Source organism: Chrysemys picta, chromosome 3 (genome assembly GCF_011386835.1).
Source record: "Chrysemys picta bellii isolate R12L10 chromosome 3, ASM1138683v2, whole genome shotgun sequence".
NCBI classification, from domain to species: domain Eukaryota; kingdom Metazoa; phylum Chordata; order Testudines; family Emydidae; genus Chrysemys; species Chrysemys picta.
The window spans coordinates 70,675,622-70,694,269 of record NC_088793.1 but is presented as its reverse complement, the minus strand read 5'-3'; the positions used below and the strand labels follow the sequence as shown (position 1 = coordinate 70,694,269).

Here is an 18,648-nt window from a genome sequence, read left to right as displayed (position 1 = left end):
CAATATGGGCAATAAGGTGGTATTGGGTGGGATACTGGGGATGGAGGCACTACTGATAATGGGATGATTGGGGTGGTATTGGGGGTTGGTATTGGAGATCAGAAGGGATCAGGTATGGGGCAATGTCAGCAGTGCGGGCTGTATGAGGATAGAGGTGTTCTTGGCAGTGGGGCTGTATTAGGGTGGGGGAGGTATTAGGAGTGATATCAGGAATGGGGGCAACATTAGTGGTGAGGTTGTGTCAGCAATGGAGGGGCTGTATTGGCAGATTGTGGCCAGTATCAGTAGGGGTGCAGGAAGTGTATCAGGGTAGGGGCAATATCAGGAGAGGCATCGGGGATGAGAGGTTGTATTCTTGAGGGAGAAGAGGAATCAGTGATGAGGACTGTGCTGGGGTGGTAACAGAGATGGGGGCAGTATTAGCAGAGGTATCAGGAATAGGGATGGTATCAGGAAGAGGATCGGGTATGGTATCAGGAAGGGGATCTGGGATGTGGGAGGTATCAGGACGGGGGCCAGGGACGGGGGACTTTATTGGGGGTGGTGGTATCAGGGATGGGGCCAGTATTAGTAGGGGTATTTGAGATGGGGTAGTATCAATTGGGCTATCTCGGAGGGGGCAGCATCAGGAGGGGGATCAGGTAGGGTGACCAGATGTCCTGATTTTATAGGGACAGTCCCGATTTTGGGGTCTTTTTCTTATATAGGCTTCTATTACCCCCCACTCCCTGTCCCGATTTTTCACACTTGCTGTCTGGTCACCCTAGCTGATCAGGGTGGTGTCAGGAAGGGGATTGGGGAATGAAAGCTGCATTGGAGGGACAGAATCGGGGATGAGAGTGGTATTGGGAGGGGGATTAGGTATGGGGGGGCTGTATCAGGGATAAGGGACTGAGGATAAGGGGTGCGCATTAGGGAGAGTATCAGGGAGGAGGGCAACAGGGATAAGGGGCAGAAAACGGGGATGGGGCAGTAACAGGAGGGTTATTGGCGATGGGGGGTCTATCAGAAGGGGGATCGAGGACGAGAGGCGGGTACTGAATGAGGATGGAGGCAGCGTAGGAAGCAGCACCGGGGCCGGGGGCGGTACGGGGGAGGAGGGGCGGGGTATCGGGGCGGTGTGGGGCGGGCAGGGCCCCTCCCTGCCGGAGTCACAGAGCGGCCGCTGCCACGTCAGGGCAGTTTCCTGCCGCAGCCGGAGCCGAGTCAGCAGTAGACGTGCGAGTCCCCGCCCCCGCCGCTGCACAGCGGGGAGCGGCCGCCGCCGGGCCGGTCGCAGGGAGCCGCCGTCAGTCGCTGGCTCAACGTCCCCGCCATGGAGTCCCGCTACAACCTGAAGAGCCCGGGTGAGCGAGCGAGCGAGGGGCCGGAGTGGGGAGGGGGCAGCGGGACCCAGCAACGTCTTCCGGGTCCGTCTGCCTGGGCGGGAGTCGGCAGCCGGCTCCCTGCCGCCGTGCGCTGGGGCAGCGGCTGGCGGCCTCCCTCGAGGCCTCGGCGGCCCCGGGTTGGGCAGCGGGAGGAGCGGGCCGGGAGCCCGGCCCGGAGGCGCTGATAGGCCGGAGCGGGATCTGTGGCGGTGTTGGCGGCTCGGAGCTCCCTCAGCCCCAGGGCGACGAGGTCGGTTCATCGCCCTGCCCGCGGCGCTCTCGGCCCCGGGGGAGACGCTGACTTGGACCAGCAGCAGCGAGCCCCTTCCCGGGGGCGGGGAAATGGCTGAATCTCATTCCCAGGCGGCCCTTCTCTCCAGTGGCAGGGGCTCTGGGCGTTCACTTCCCCCCCAGGCCACAGCCTCTGTGTGCCCGCCACCCTCGCGTACCTGGCACCCCACTTTCCCTCTGCCCACCTGCGTCCCCCAATCCCCTTCGCCAGGGGTTCTGCCCCCCATTTCCCCCATTGATGGCCCCCCCATTCTCCCCACTGTGCCAGGGCTCCCTTCCCTCTTCCCCGCACTGCAGGGTCCCCCATTCTCCTCCCTGTTCCCTTCACACCAGAATCCTCATTCTCCCCACCATGCCAGGGGCTCTGTTTCCTCCAACTCTTCCTCATCAGGATCCCTCATTCTTTACACCAGTGGCTCTCAACTTTCCAGAGTACTGGACCCCTTGCAGGAGTCTGATTTGTCTTGCGTGCCCCCAAGTTTCACCTCCCTTTAAAACTATTTGCTTACAAAATCAGACATATAAAATACAGAGGTGTCACAGCTCACTATTCCTGAAAAATTATGCACTTTCTCATTTTTACCATATAACTGTAAAATCAATTGGAATATAAATATTGTATGTAGATTTCAGTGTATAATATATAGAGTAGTCTGGGTTGCCAGGTGTCTGGTTTTCTACTGGAATGCCCAGTTTAAAGGGGACCCTGGCAGCTCTGGTCAGCACTTATGGTGACCAGATGAGAGGAAGAAAATATTGGGACGGGGGGGTTTGCAAAAAAAAAAAAAAAAAGCCGAGTGCTGCTGGCGGAGCAGGAGAGAAAAAAATCTCAAACGTCTCTTTTGAGCACCCTCAGGCGCAGCCTGCTGCCTCCCCTGCCAAACGCCCCAGCCCAGGAGTAGCAACCCCCCCTCCCCCGGGCTGCACAGTTGTGGGTTCTTCGGGGCCACAGGCACTGGCTGGATGCCCAGTTTCCTTCGGCCTCCCCCGCACGTGTCCTAGTAGCTTGGCCCAAGGCCTCTCTCTGTTCTGCCTTCACCAGCGCAGTCCAGTACCTGGCCCTCAGGCAGCCTGGCCGGACCTGTCCCTGACGCGAAGCACGTGGTTCCCACAGGGCTTCTCCGGGGTCCGCCCCCCATAGCTCCCCGCGATTCACTGCCCCGGGGCTCTGCCGCGGCCTCACGCCCTGGGGAATCGGTGACGTTACCGCGGGGCTCTGCTATGGCCCCGCGCCGCGCCCGGTAGCCGCCGGAGCCCAGCCGGTCCTGCCCCGCAGCCCCCCCATGGCGCTCAAGGTTCTTGGCAAAGTCCTATGAGCGGGGTGGGGGAACCGGCGGCTCCCCACCGGCCACAGCGTCACTTCCGGCTGAGCGGCCAGTAGTAACCCCTTCCGGATCCGGCGGGGGAGGCTGGCTCGTGCCGGCTGAGCAGGGGAAGGAGAGAGAGAGAGAAAAAAAAAGCCAAGTGCTGCTTGCGAAGCAAATATTGGGACAAAGTGCATCCTGATCAAAGATCGGTCGGGATGTTGGACAAACACTTAAATATCGGGACGGTCCTGATTTTATCGGGACGGCTGGTCACCCTATCAGCACTGCTGATCAGGCCGTTAAAAGTCTGGTCGGTGGTGCAGCGGGGCTAAGGCAGGCTTCCTGCCTGCTCTACTCAGCGCAGCTTCCGGTAGTGGTGACATGTCCCTGTGGCCCCTAGGCACAGGGACTAGGGAGGCTTCGTGTGCTGGCCACGCCCCGAGCATCAGCTCCCTTTGGCCGGGAACTGCGGACAATGGGAGCTGTGGGGGCGGCGCACACCATGCAGAGCTGTCTGGCCGCACTTCCGCCTAGGGGCTGGGCATGCTGGCCGCTTCTGGGAGCAGCGCGGAGCCTGCATTAGCCCCACTGTGCCACTGACTGGGAGCCACCTGAGGTAAGCGCCGCTTGGCCGGAGCCCACACCCAATCTGCTGCCCCAGGTCGGAACACCCTCCTACACCCAAACTCCCTCCCACACCCCCAGCCCTGAGCCCCTCCTGCACCCAAACTCCCACCTGGAGCCTGCACCCCAAACCCTCTCCCGCACCCTAAACCTCAGCCCTGAGCCCCCTCCTGCACCCCAAACCCCATATCACTGGTGCCACCCCAGAGCCTGAACCCCCAGTTGGAGTCCCCACCGACACCCTAACCCCCTGCCCCAGCCCGGAGCCCACTCCTGCACTCCAAACCCCTTGGCCCCAGCCTGGAGCCCCCTCCTGCACCTCAAACCCCTCATCCCCAGACCCACCCTGGGGCCCGCACCCCCAGTCATAGCCCTCACCCCCTCCCTATCTCCTGCCCCAGCCCGGAGCCCCCTCCCACATGCTGAACCTCTCATTTCTGGCCCCACCCCAGAGCCTGCATCGCCAGCTGGAGCCCTCTCCCTCTCCTGCACCTCTGCCCCAGCCCAGTGAAAGTGAGTGAGGGTGGGGGAGAGCGAGCAACGGAGGGTGGGGGGCTGGAGTGAGTGGGTCCAGGGCCTCAGAAAAAGGGGCGTGGCAGGGTCTCAGGGAAGAGACTGAGTTCTGTTTTGAGCAATTAGAAAGTTGGCAACACTAAGAGCAGTATAAACAAGTCATTGTCTATATGAAATTTTAGTTTCTACTGATATCGCTAGTGCTAGGCAAATATCTATATGAGTTGATGTACCCCTTCATAGGCGCTGACTCCGTGGGCGCTCAGGGGCTGGAGCACCCAGGGGGAAACATTAGTGGGTGCTCTGCACCCACAGGCAGCCAAGCTCCCCCCCGCCTCACCTCTTCCCCCCTGAGTGCGCCGCGTCCCTGCTCCTCCACCTACCTCCCAGCATTGCCTGCCAGATCGCCGCCAAACAGCTGTTTGGTGGCGTTAGCCCTCTCCAGGGGCGGAGGGGGGAGGGAGCAGGAACGTGGCATGCTCAGGGAAGGAGGCGGGGCTAGGGCGGGGATTTGAGGAAGGACTTGGAATAGGGGCAGGGAGGGGGCAGAGTTGGGGCGGGGACTTTGGGAAAGGGGTTAGAATGGGAGTGGGGCCGGGTGCAGAGCGGGAGGTCGAGCACCCACGGGAAAGAGGGGAAGTCAGCGCCTAGGTACCCCCTGGAAGACCTCTGAATGGCTGTTGAGAACCACCACTTTACACCCTGTCTCTCTGTGTGTGTCTCCCTCTCCTTCCCTTCCTCTTTTACTCTTTTTTTTTTTTTTTGAGAGAGAGAGAGAGAGAGAGAGTACTTCACTCCAGATTGGATGGTGCCATCTCACCCCAACCAGGAGGCAGAATTAATTGCACTGTTAATAATAGAATACTATTTATTTAAATATTTTTGGATGTTTTCTACATTTTCAAATATATTGATTTCAATTACAACACAGGATACCAAGTGTACAGTGCTCACTTCATATTTATTTTTGATTACAAGTATTTGCACTGTAAAAAAACAAGAGAAATAGTATTTTTCAATTACTTCAAGTCAAAGTTGCAGAAACTATCAGAAGTCTGCATCCCAAGAAAGGGGAAAAAATTCATAGGCAGGAGTTGTAGACCAAGCTGGATGAGCAAGCATCTCAGAGAGGTGATTAAGAAAAAGCAGAAAGCCTACAAGGAGTGGAAGATGGGAGGGATCAGCAAGGAAAGCTACCTTACTGAGGTCAGAACATGTAGGAATAAAGTGAGAAAGACCAAAAGCCGTGTAGAGTTGGACATAAGAACGGCCGGGTCAGACCAAAGGTCCATCTAGCCCAGTATCCTGTCTATTGGGATGATTTAGCTGGGAATTGGTCCTGCTTTGAGCAGGGGGTTGGACTAGATGACCTCTTGAGGTCCCTTCCAACTCTGATATTGTATGATTCTACCGACAGTGGCTAATGCCAGGTGCCCCAGAGGGAGTGGACCTAACAGGCAATGATCAAGTGATCTCTCTCCTGCCATCCATCTCCATCCTCTGACAAACAGAGGCTAGGGACACCATTCCTTACCCATCCTGGCTAATAGCCATTCATGGACTTAACCACCATGAATTTATCCAGTTCTCTTTTAAACGCTATTATAGTCCTAGCCTTCACAACCTCCTCAGGTAAGGAGTTCCACAAGTTGACTGTGCGCTGCGTGAAGAAGAACTTCCTTGTATTTGTTTTAAACCTGCTGCCTATTAATTTGGTGACCTCTAGTTCTTGTATTATGGGAATAAGTAAATAACTTTTCCTTATTCACTTTCTCCACATCACTCATGATTTTATATACCTCCATCATATCCCCCCTTAGTCTTCTCTTTTCCAAGCTGAAGAGTCCTAGCCTCTTTAATCTCTTCTCATATGGGACCCGTTCCAAACCCTTAATCATTTTAGTTGCCCTTTTCTGAACCTTTTCTAGTGCCAGTATATCTTTTTTGAGATGAGGAGACCACATCTGTACGCAGTATTCAAGATGTGGGCGTACCATCGATTTATATAAGGGCAATAATATATTCTCAGTCTTATTCTCTATCCCCTTTTTAATGATTCCTAACATCCTGTTTGCTTTTTTGACTGCCTCTGCACACTGCGTGGACATCTTCAGAGAACTATCGACGATGACTCCAAGATGTTTTTCCTGACTTGTTGTAGCTAAATTAGCCCCCATCATATTGTATGTATAATTGGGGTTATTTTTTCCAATGTGCATTACTTATATTTATCCACATTAAATTTCATTTGCCATTTTGTTGCCCAATCACTTAGTTTTGTGAGATCTTTTTGAAGTTCTTCACAGTCTGCTTTGGTCTTAATTATCTTGAGCAGTTTAGTATCATCTGCAAACTTTGCCACCTCACTGTTTACCCCTTTCTCCAGATCATTTATAAATAAGTTGAATAGGATTGGTCCGTGGACTGACCCTTGGGGAACACCACTAGTTACCCCTCTCCATTCTGAGAATTTACCATTAATTCCTACCCTTTGTGCCTGGTCTTTTAACCAGTTCTCAGTCCATGAAAGGACCTTCCCTTTTATCCCATGACAGCTTAATATACGTAAGAGCCTTTGGTGAGGGACCTTGTCAAAAGCTTTCTGGAAATCTAAGTACACTATGTCCACTGGATCCCGCTTGTCCACATGTTTGTTGACCCCTTCAAAGAACTCTAATAGATTAGTAAGTCACGATTTCCCTTTACAGAAACCATGTTGACTATTGCTCAACAGTTTGTTTTTCTATGTGTCGGACAATTTTATTCTTAGCTATTGTTTCGACTAATTTGCCCGGTACTGACGTTAGACTTACCGGTCTGTAATTGCCGGGATCACCTCTAGAGCCCTTTTTAATTATTGGTGTTACATTAGCTAACTTCCAGTCATTGGGTACAGAAGCCGATTTAAAGGGCAGGTTACAAACCTTAGTTAATAGTTCCGCAACTTCACATTTGAGTTTTTTCAGAAGTCTTGGGTGAATGCCATCTGGTCCCGGTGACTTGTTAATGTTAAGTTTATCAATTAATTCCAAAACCTCCTCTAGTGACACTTCAATCTGTGACAGTTCCTCAGATTTGTCACCTACAAAAACCGTCTCAGGTTTGGGAATCTCCCTAACATCCTCAGCCGTGAAGACTGAAGCAAAGAATCCATTTAGTTTCTCTGCAATGACTTTATCGTCTTTAAGCACTCCTTTTGTACTCGATCATCAAGGGGCCCCACTGGTTGTTTAGCAGGCTTCCTGCTTCTGATGTACTTAAAAAACATTTTGTTATTACTTTTGGAGTTTTTGGCTAGCCGTTCTTCAAACTCCTCTTTGGCTTTTCTTATTACATTCTTACACTTAATTTGGCAGTGTTTATGCTCCTTTCTATTTGCCTCATTAGGATTTGACTTCCACTTTTTAAAGGAATTCTTTTTATCTCTCACGGCTTCTCTTACATGGTTGTTAAGCCACAGTGGCTCTTTTTTAGTTCTTTTACTGTGTTTCTTAATTTGGGGTATACATTGAAGTTGGGCCTCTATTATGGTGTCTTTAAAAAGCGCCCATGCAGCTTGCAGGGATTTCACTTTAGTCACTGTACTTTTTAACTTTTGTTTAACTAACCCCCTCATTTTTGCATAGTTCCCCCTTTTGAAATTAAATGCCACAGTGTTGAGATGTTCTTCCCACCATAGGGATGTTGAATGCTATTGTATTATGGTCACTATTTCCAAGCGGTCCTGCTATAGTTATCTCTTTGACCAGCTCCTGTGCTCCACTCAGGACTAAATCTAGAGTTGCCTCTCCCCTTATGGGTTCCCGTACCAGCTGCTCCATGAAGCAGTCATTTAAAGTATCGAGAAATTTTATCTCTGCATTTCGTCCTGAAGTGAAACGTTCCCAGTCAATATGGGGATAATTGAAATCCCCCACTATTATTGAGTTCTTAATTTTGATAGCCTCTCTAATTTCCCTTAGCATTTCATCATCACTATCACTGTCCTGGTCAGGTGGTCTATAATAGATCCGTAATGTTATATTCTTATTAGAGCATGAAATTTCTATCCATAGAGATTCTATGGAACATGTGGATTCACTTAAGATTTTTACTTAATTTGATTCTACATTTTCTTTCACATATAGTGCCACTCCCCCCTCCCCCGCATGACCTGTTCTGTCCTTCCGATATATTTTGTACCCTGGAATGATTGTGTCCCATAGATTGCTCTCAGTCCACCAGGTTTCTGTGATGCCTATTATATCAACATATCCTCCTTTATCACAAGGCACTCTAGTTCACCCATCTTATTATTTAAACTTCTAGCATTTGTGTACAAGCACTTTAAAAACTTGTCACTGTTTATTTGTCTGCCCTTTTCTGTTGTGTCAGATTCTTTTTTATGTGAATGTTTATCATCTGATCTGGCCCTTACATTATCCTCTTCCATCCTCTGCTCCTGACTATAACCTGGAGATTCTCTATTATTAGACTCTCCCCTAAGAAGTCTCTGTCCGATCCACATGCTTCTCTGCAGCAGTCGGCTTTCCCCCATCTCCTAGTTTAAAAACTGCTCTACAACCTTTTTAATGTTTAGTGCCAGCAGTCTGGTTCCACTTTGGTTTAGGTGGAGCCCATCTCTCCTGTTTAGGTTCCCCCCATCCCAAAAGTTTTCCCAGTTCCTAATGAATGTAAACCCCTCCTCTCCACACCATCGTCTCATCCACGCATTGAGACTCTGAAGCTCTACCTGCCTACCTGGCCCTGCGCATGGAACTGGGAGCATTTCTGAGAATGCCACCATAGAGGTCCTGGATTTCAGTCTCTTCCCTAGCACCCTAAATTTGGCCTCCAGGACAACTGTCCTACCCTTCCCTATGTCATTGGTACCTACATGTACCACGACCGCTGACTCCTCCCCAGCAGTACACATAAGTCTGTCTAGATGCCTCGAGAGATCCGCAGCCTTCGCACCAAGCAGGCAAGTCACCATACGGTTCTCCCGGTCATCACAAACCCAGCTATCTACGTTTCTAATGATCGAATCTCCCATTACTAACACCTGCCTTTTCCTAGTAACTGGAGTTCCCTCCCCCAGAGAGGTAACCTCTGTGCGAGAGGCAACCCCGGCACCATCTGGAAGAAGGGTCCCAACTATGGGAAGGTTTCCCTCTGCTCCCGTTGACTGCTTTGCTTCCCGGGGCCTTTCATCCTCCTCAACAGCGCAGGGGCTGTCTGACCGGAGGTGGGACAATTCTACAGTGTCCTGGAAAGCCTCATCAACATGCCTCTCTTAGCTCCTCCAGTTCCGCTACCCTGGCCTCCAAAGTCCATACGTGGTCTCTGAGGGCCAGGGGCTCCTTGCACCGATTGCACAGATATGCCACCCGCCCACAGGGCAGGTAATCATATATGCTGCACTCAGTGCAATAAACTGGATAGCCCCAACTCTGCAGCTGTTCTTCTGCCTGCATTGTCTCCTAGTTAATGAAAGGGTTGTTTAAGCAAGAAGTTTTGAATGTAGTTTGGTTTATTGGTTTTAAGGGAAAACAGATGGAACCGGCAAGGGACCTTGCAATGGGAATTAAAACCAATAGTAAAAGGTTCTATAGCCATATAAAGAAGAAGAAAACAAAGAAAGAAGTGGTGGGACCACTAAACACTGAGGTTAAGGATAATCTAAGCATGGCCCAATATCTAAACAAATACTTTGCTTCAGTCTTTAATGAGGAGCTTAGGGATAATAGCAGGATGACAAATGGGAATGAGGATATGGAGGTAGATATTACCACATCCAAGGCAGAAGCCAAACTCAAACAGCTTAATGGGACTAAATCTAGGGGCCCAGATAATCTTCATCCAAGAATATTAGAGGAACTAGCACGTGAAATTGCAAGCCCATTAGCAAGAATTTTTAATGAATCTGTAAACTCAGGGGTTGTACTGTACGACTGGAGAATTGCTAACATAGTTCCTATTTTTAAGACAGGAAAAAAACGTGATCTGGGTAACTACAGGCTTGTTAGTTTGACATCTGTAGTATGCAAGGTCTTGGAAAAAAATTTGAAGGAAAAAGTAGTTAAGAACATTGAGGTCAATGGTAATTGGGACAAAATACAACATGGTTTTACAAAAGGTAGATCGTGCCAAACCAACCTGATCTCCTCCTTTGAGAAAGTAACAGATTTTTTAGATAAGGAAATGCAGTGGATTTAATTTACCTCGATTTCAGTAAGGCATTTGATACAGTTCCACATGGGGAATTATTAGTTGAATTGGAAATGATGAGGATCAATATGAAAATTGAAAGGCGGATAAGGAACTGGTTAAAGGGGAGACTACAATGGGTCATACTGAAAGGTGAACTGTCAGGCTGGAGGGAGGTTACTAGTGGAGTTCCTCAGGGATCGATTTTTGGGACCAATCTTATTTAATCTTTTTATTACTGACCTTGGCACAAAAAGTGGGAGTATGCTAATAAAGTTTGCGGATGACGCAAAGCTGGGAGGTATTGCCAATACAGAGAGAGACTGAGATATCATACAGGAAGATCTGGATGACCTTTTAAACTGGAGTAGTAGTAATAGGATGAAATGTAATAGTGAAAAGTGCAAGGTCATGCATTTAGGGATTAATAAGAATTTTTGTTATAAGCTGGGGATTCATCAATTGGAAGTAACAGAGGAGGAGAAGGACCTTGGAGTATTAGTTGATCACAGGATGACTATGAGATGCCAATTTGATATGGCCGTGAAAAAAGCTAATGTGGTCTTGGGATGCATCAGGTGAGGTATTTCCAGTAGAAATAAGGAGGTGTTAGTACCATTATACAAGGCACTGGTGAGACCTCATCTGGAATTCTGTGTGCAGTTCTGGTTTCCCATGTTTAAGAAGGATGAATTCAAACTGGAACAGGTACAGAGAAGGGCTATTAGGATGATCCGAGGAATGGAAAACCTGTCTTATGAAGGGAGACGCAAAGAGCTCGGCTTGTTTAGCCTAACCAAAAGAAGGCTGAGGGGAGATATGATTGCTCTCCATAAATATATCAGAGGGATAAATACCAGGGAGGGAGAGGAATTATTTAAGCTCAGTATCAGTGTGGACACAAGAACAAATGGATATAAACTGGCCATCAGGAAGTTTAGACTTGAAATTAGACGAAGGTTTCTAACCATCAGAGGAGTGAAGTTCTGGAACAGCCTTCTAAGGGTAGCATTAAGGGCAAAAGACATATCTGGCTTCAAAACTAAGCTTGATAAATTTATGGAGGGGATAGTATGATGGGATAGTCAAAGATCAATTAATTGCCAAAATTAGGCTATTAGCGGTAAATATGCCCAATGCCCTGTAATGGGATGTTAGATAGGGTGGGATCTGAGTTACTACAGAGAATTCTTTCCTGGTGTCTGGCTGGTGAGTCTTACCCACATGCTCAGGGTTTAGCTGATCGCCATATTTGGGGTCGGGAAGGAATTTTCCTCCAGGGCAGACTGGCAGAGGCCCTGGGGGTTTTTCGCCTGCCTTTGCAGTGTGGGCACAGGTCACTTGCTGGAGGATTCTCTGCACCTTGCAGTCTTTAAACCATGATTTGAGGACTTCAGTGGGTCAGACATAGGCTAGGGGTTTGCTGCGGGAGTGGGTGGGTGAGATTCTGTGGCCTGCATTGTGCAGGAGGTCGGACTAGAGACGATCATAATAGTCCATTCTGACCTTAAAGTCTATGACTCTAAAGACTCAGAGAAAAGAATGCTATAGACTGAACCACCAACATTACATTCTGCAGCAACCTGGGATATCCTTGAAGGTCTTTCCATTCAAGTATTAAGTATTTGCTGTCTAAGAAAACAAGTAATTTCCTGGTAAATCTATTCCTGTTTCAAAAAAAAAAAAAATCTGCTGACAACTGCACAAACTTTAGAAAGCCAGGAATAAGTTTACAGTTTGCATCTGTGTACAGCATGCATTACAATAGGGCCTTTCATAACATGAACATACACAATGATAAATTCTGAAGTTTTAAAGCAAAGATAATTATTACTTAAGCAAACACAAAACACCAGAAAAAATGCTTAAAGTGAAAATCTTTTCTCAAACTCTCCTCCCGCAGGCTTTCAATGTTTTAAATTGGGGGCCAACACCCTTAGAATAGTTAAAAATAATTAAAAATAGTAGTCATTTCAGAGTTATTTGTCCAAACCATAGTGACACTACAGGATAGCAACTAGTCATTTTCCCCATTATAGTAGATAGTCATAGGTTCTAAGTTGTAAGTGAAAATCCTAACTAATGTGTGAGACTGTTAGTGAATTATTTATAGCACTTCTGTTTTTCAGGGTATATAATTTCATTTTTAGCATTTTTCAGTTTTATGCAGATATTCAAAAACAGGGTTTTCAGGGCTTACATTATTCATTATAGTGATATATACTATAATAAGTAATATCTTTATAATTTTCCTTAGCACACTAATGTAGTAGTTTCAAACAGTGCTATGTTAAAGCGCACTAGGTAACCTTTAGTCAAGTGCACACCAGCAGAGCCTACACCGACCAATAATGCACAATATGTTAGTGCACTTTAGAAATCACACCTCCATAGCCTACATTACTGCTTGGTGTATACATGCCCTTAGATAAAAGTAACCAGTTCCAGAGTTTATTGGATTAACACCAATTTCATTATTTTTATATCAGGGTATTTTATCAGTCAAAACCTAAAATCAGAAGCCCTAATTACGTACTGTAGAAAGTGACTAAATCCACATAAACATTCAGATAAAAGATATCCTTTATGCAAAACCAAGAAAACCTTTATAAGTTCAGTTAAAAGCATTTATTTGAAGCCTAATCAAGGTTACTTGTACATTTCAAATCTGGTGGGAAGTTTGATCTGAAGAATGAATCACAAAATTCTCCTATGAAAATGAGAACTGATATTTAAGCCAGGTAAATAGCACCTCTAACATGTCAGATTAGCTGCAGCAGATTTCAATATAAAATTTATCACAAGGATAAAGGAAAGCAGAGCATCTGCTCTAGAAATGAAACTGAGTTAGCAAAACAATTTTAAACATGGTTTTAATCGTGTCCATGCTAACACAGTTTAAGCATATTTTGCCTAGCCAAGGTAGGCAGTCAAATCTGTTTTTAAAATGCATTTCTATCTAGAAAACGTGGAGTTTAATCAGTAGAGTGAGTGTCAGTGGATGATGGTGACATTTGAAAGTGGATAGACAAATCTGACAGAGAACTGAAGTGTCTGGACAACGAAGTCCTTGAAAAGTTACTTTTGATCATTTTTACAATGTGCTCCAAGTAAAATTAACCACATCTTGACTATTTTACACAAATCATTTACAAAGTAACCATATTATTTATAAACAGAACATTTTTAAGCCATCAAATGCAACAATGTAGTGATACTATTAAAAAGAAATAAAAAAGGGAGTCACCTGACTAACAAAGTTCTGAACTATGTAAACACAAGTAAATGTGTATCAATTTTTATATTCTCTGGGAGGAGGTGGCTTGAGCCTTAGAAACTACAGATAAAAAAATAGGATGAGGAGATAGTCTGAAAGCTGTGTCTTATTGAGGTAATATAACAGCGATCTTGAAATATCCAAGAATTGAATTTCTTCTCTCCTGAAGAGTTTTGGAAAGATAACTGGTTAAATTAACAGACTAATACAAATAAAAGTCCAACACAACTTTGGGACTAGAGTTGGGATGAGTTCTCAACATCACTCTATCTCTATGAAAAGTTATGTAAAAAGAATCAGTCATAAGAGCCTGGTGTTTACATCAGCCAGAAGGTCAGAAATGGAGGCTATAAAGGCTGCTTTGAGAGTAAGGTTGTGTAAAGTGCATTCAGAAAGAAGCTCAAAGGGAGATTCCATAAGGTTTGGAAGGATAATACTGAGATCCCAGATTGGAGGTGGTTCTCTCGCTGGTGGATATGCATGCAGTAACCTCTTTAGAAATCTAGATACTGTGGGGTGAGGGGGAAAAAAAATGAACATGACTGCATGGGTGGGTAGCAAACCAACATCACTGCAACATGGATTTTGACTAAATTGAATGAACAAGTTCAGAATGTTTGAATTAGGGCTGTCGATTAAACGCAGTTAACTCATGCGGTTAACTCAAAAATTAATCACAATTAAAAAAATTAATTGGGATTAATCACAGCTTTAATAGCACTGTTAAAACAATAGAATACCAATTGAAATTTATTAAATATTTTGGATGTTTTTCTACATTTACATATAAAAATGTGTTGTAATTGAAAAAGTGTATATTTTTTTATTACAAATATTTGCACTGTAAAAATAATAATCAAAAGAAATAGTATTTTTCAATTCACCTCATACAAGTGCTGTAGTGCAATCTTTTTGTTGTGAAAGTGCACCTTACAAATGTAGATTGTTTTGTTTTTAATGCAGTTTAATATATATATTAAAAAAAAATGTAAAACTTCTGAGTGAACTTGTAGGCTCTGTCCTACTTCTTGTTCAGCCAATTGCTAAAACAGACAAGTTTGTTTACATTTACGGGAGATAATGCTGCCTTCTTATTTACAATGCCATCAGAAAGTGAGAACAGGCATTTGCATGGCACTTTTGTAGCTGGGATAGCAAGGTATTTACGTGCCAGATATGCCAAACATCCGTATGTTCCTTCATGCTTCGGCCACCATTCCAGAGGATATGCTTCCATGCTGATGATGCTCTTTTTTTTTTTTTTTTTTAAAGTGTTAATTAAATTTGTGCTTGAACTCCTTGGGGGAGATTTGTACATCCTCTGCTCTGTTTTACCCACATTCTGCCATATATTTCATGTTATAGCAGTCTCGGATGATGACCCAGCACATTGTTCATTTTAAAAACACTTTCACTGCAGATTTGACAAAACGCAAAGAAGGTAGCAATGTGAGATTTCTAAAGATAGCTACAGCACTCGACCCAAGGTTTAAGAATCTGACATGCCTTCCAAAATCTGAGGTGTGGAGCATACTTGCCTGCCTATGAATTTTTTCCCCTTTCTTGAGAGGCAGACTTCTGGTAGTTTCTGCAACTTTGGCTTGAAGTAATTCCAGGCCTCTTGTGCCTTTAGATCCACAAGTTCTTCAGTCCAATCCACTTCCCTAACTAATTTCCTTAATTTTTTAAAATTAGCCCTTTTGAAATCAAAAACCCTAGTCAGATCTGTTTTTGTTTATCCTTCCATTTAGTTTGAACTGAATTAGCTCATGATCGCTCGAACCAAGGTTGTCCCCTACAACTTTTTCTTCTATGAGGTCTTCACTAGTCACCAAAACTAAATCAGCTCTCACCCATAGCGCTATACTTCCCAGGACTACAAAATGCCCTGACAGATCTCCTGAGCAGACAGCTTTCCGTGGATCTTGAATGGCCTGTGAGTCCGTTATATGAAACATCTTTCAGGGAGGGGGCCAACCATTAGGAGACCTCTGAGAAAAAGACAGGAATAAGAATGTCCCAATTTCTGCTTGAGGTTAGGCCTAGCTCCAAGATCCTTATCAGGCACATTCCTCATTGCATTGTCTCCAAGCATAATGCATACTTACCCTCCCACCCCTCTGATTCAGAGGCCGTTGAAGAATTTAAGACACCCATGGTAGCATCTGCTTGGCCAAGACAATTCTGGTACCGGGATCTTGTGGTCTTGTCAACGCACCCTCCCAAACTCTAACCTTTTCTGTAAGACTTCATCTCCCAGGAGAATGGGAACATTCTGTATTCAGATCTAGCCTACCTCCACTTCATAGCCTGGATATTGGCTGGATGGATGGGCATGAAAAGATCTTGTTTTTTGGATGCTCAAAACATCTTAATTCAAAATATAAAGGATTCCACCAGACTAATATATGCTGCCTGGTGGAAGAAGTTCTCACTTTTATCTGGGTACATTTAGCAGCTATATGGGCGACGGGTATAATAGGCAGTTGCCGGCCACCTGCCACCGGACACCTGGCCCGTGGTGGCCCTGCCCCTTCCCCGAGGCCCCTGCTGCCTGCCGGTAAGTCCTCCACTCTATCACTCCCTCCCCCCCACCCGTCCGGAAGTCCCTGCTGCTCGCTGTGTCCCTCCTCCTCCTCTTAAGGGAGGGTGGTGTCAGTGCTCCGGCATGCGGGGGGCAGGGCTGGCAGGATAGCCTTCCCAAAGCTGGGGTTCACCCGCCGCCCAGCTATCACCACCGTTTCCGGGGATATACAGTTTTTCCAATCCAGTTGTGACTAGATTCCTCAAGGGTCCTACACATGTTTTTCCATCAGTTAGGGAGGTGCCTCTTTCCTGGGACCTCAGTGTGGTCCTAGCAGGTTTAATGGCTCCCCCGCTTGAGCTCTTGGCAACTTCTTTGCTACATTTATCCATGAAGGTAGCATTTTTAGAAGCAATCGCATTAGAGAGAAGAATTGAGAAAATACAATCATTTACAGCATATCCTTCATGTATGATTTTGTATAAGGATAATCCTTAGTCCCCATCCCAAGTTTTTGCCTAAGGTAGTCACTGATTTTCATTTGAAACAAATACATTTAAAACTTCTCTTTCCCAAACCATATATCTGTCAGTGGGAGGCTAGAGCACCATGAGCACCATCCTGCTGATCTGCTGTTTGGCGTCTCGGGGAGGGGATTGGGGGAAGGCAAAGAACAGCAAGCTGTGGGCGGAGGCCTCGGGAGTCTGGGGGTGGAGCGAGGGCAGGGGCCTTAGTGGCTGGGGATGGAGTGAGGGTGGGAAGAGGTGGAGCGAGGGCGTGGCTTTGGAATGGACCCCGGCAAAAAATAAAAGTCAGTGCCTATGAGCATGAGGCTGAGGGTGGAAGAGGAAACAGAGAGCTTCCTTCTCTTTCATTCCAGTAGTCAGAGAGGGTTGGGTGGGTGTGGGGCTTCACACTTAGCAAATGCTTATTACTATGAGAGTGATATGAATGATAGAGCTACCATGCATGGTCCAGGGACAGTACCCTGATAGAAATCCCAGCACGTTTACCTTTCCAAGCATCTGGAAAGGAGTGGAGGCTATCTCTTCACCTAGCCTGATTAGCAATCCCCCTTCCCCCCAGTTTTTCATACATCTGTGTCTATTAAGTTTGGCCTCCTGTCTACTAGGCATCTGGTTAACTTTCCACTGTTGAGCGTGTAGATATGCGTGAGAGTGTACGAGAGGGGAGAAAAAATTGATGGGATTACTGACAAAAGAGAGTGTTGAGGGGAGAGAAGAAAGGAGTTACAGAAAACATATGGGAGGAGATAGAAAACATTTCTGTAATAATAGAAAGAGATGAGCGGGTGGAGGCAAGAGAGAAGGAAAAATGGAAATATACTGAAAATAACTCAAAAAAAGATACACCATGATCTGTTTTGAGGGGTGGATAGGGAAATGGAGTGGAGTAAAGACGGGAAGGAAAAAACACAACCGAAGCAAGAGAGTCCTAGTAAATAGGGCTGACAAATAGTACTTGACAACTATATTATTCAGTGAATGTCACTGGCATTTGTAGAATAATTTCATTTGATACTTTTGTGGTATTTGACTAGCACTAAAGATAGCTAAGTACTTTTTGGCAGTTATAATATTAGATGAATACTGTAGAATGTATTCAGCTTTTTTTTTTTTTGCTATTTGATAAGCTCTAATATTAAGTTACATCTTAAAAATATTATATAGAATGTTGATTCACAATATTTTACAAATAAATACAGCATCCAACTGTTCCATTCCTTTAAATTGCAGGAGGCGTGGCATTGGTGAGGTGTGGCGTTGGGCCTCAATGCAGAAAGTACTTAAGCATGTACCTAACTTTAAGCACATAAGTAGTCCCCATTGACTTCAGTGGGACTGTTCATGTGCCTGAAGTTAAACACGGGCTTAAATACTTTCCTGAACTGAGGCCTTAGTGTGGGAATGGGGGCACAAGTATTTTTCATCCTTACTGGTAGGCTTAGTTCTCAAGGTAGGGTAAATGTTTCGAGCACGATGTATGTATGGTTTCAAATGGCAAAATGTAAAGTGTATGATGTGTGTGTCCATGTACTTTCCAGTGTTCAGTCCTCTCGTAGAAATCTCTCAATGATTTTGTTTGAACTGTTAAAGACAATAGTTATGTAACTTTCCTGACTGTTAGCGGTCAAGGTGTAAAGTTTTTTAGGGCTTGTCTTCACTAGTGTGCTATATCGGTATATATCAATTCAGCTGTGCTGATGTAGTGCGTCTGGTGAAGATGCACTATGTTGATGGGAGAGTGTTGATGGGAGACCATAATTACCCCACCTCAACGAGATGTGGAAGCTACGGCAGCAGAAGTGTCTCCCGTTGACATAGCCTGGTGTAGACAGCGCTTTAAGTCAATGTAACTTACGTCGCTAAGGGGGTGACTTTTTCACACCCTGGAGCAACGTAAGCTACGCCGACTTAGGCAATTGCTGAAATGCAAGGAGGTTCTTCTTGTGATAAAATGTAATGATAGATATGCCTTGTTCATCTGTATTTATTGAAAGCAATTGTGAAATCCTAGTACCTTTTTTTTTTTTTT

The 18,648-nt window shown here is 45.9% G+C and overlaps 1 protein-coding gene across 2 annotated transcripts in view; it reads left to right on the top strand.

Annotated features, from left to right (window-relative positions):
• The first annotated feature begins 1,104 nt into the window (after nt 1–1,104).
• UBE2J1 (ubiquitin conjugating enzyme E2 J1) overlaps nt 1,105–18,648 on the top strand; it is a 58,507-nt gene continuing 40,963 nt past the window's right edge. Inside the window, exon 1 of one of the 2 annotated variants that reach the window (XM_005299714.5) lies at nt 1,105–1,346. In XM_005299714.5, coding sequence (XP_005299771.2) covers nt 1,316–1,346 — 31 coding nt within the window. In that variant the 5' untranslated portion in view covers nt 1,105–1,315. Of the gene's footprint in view, nt 1,347–1,466; nt 1,618–18,648 lie in introns of those variants that run through there. The other variant, XM_065590182.1, reaches the window with a different exon arrangement.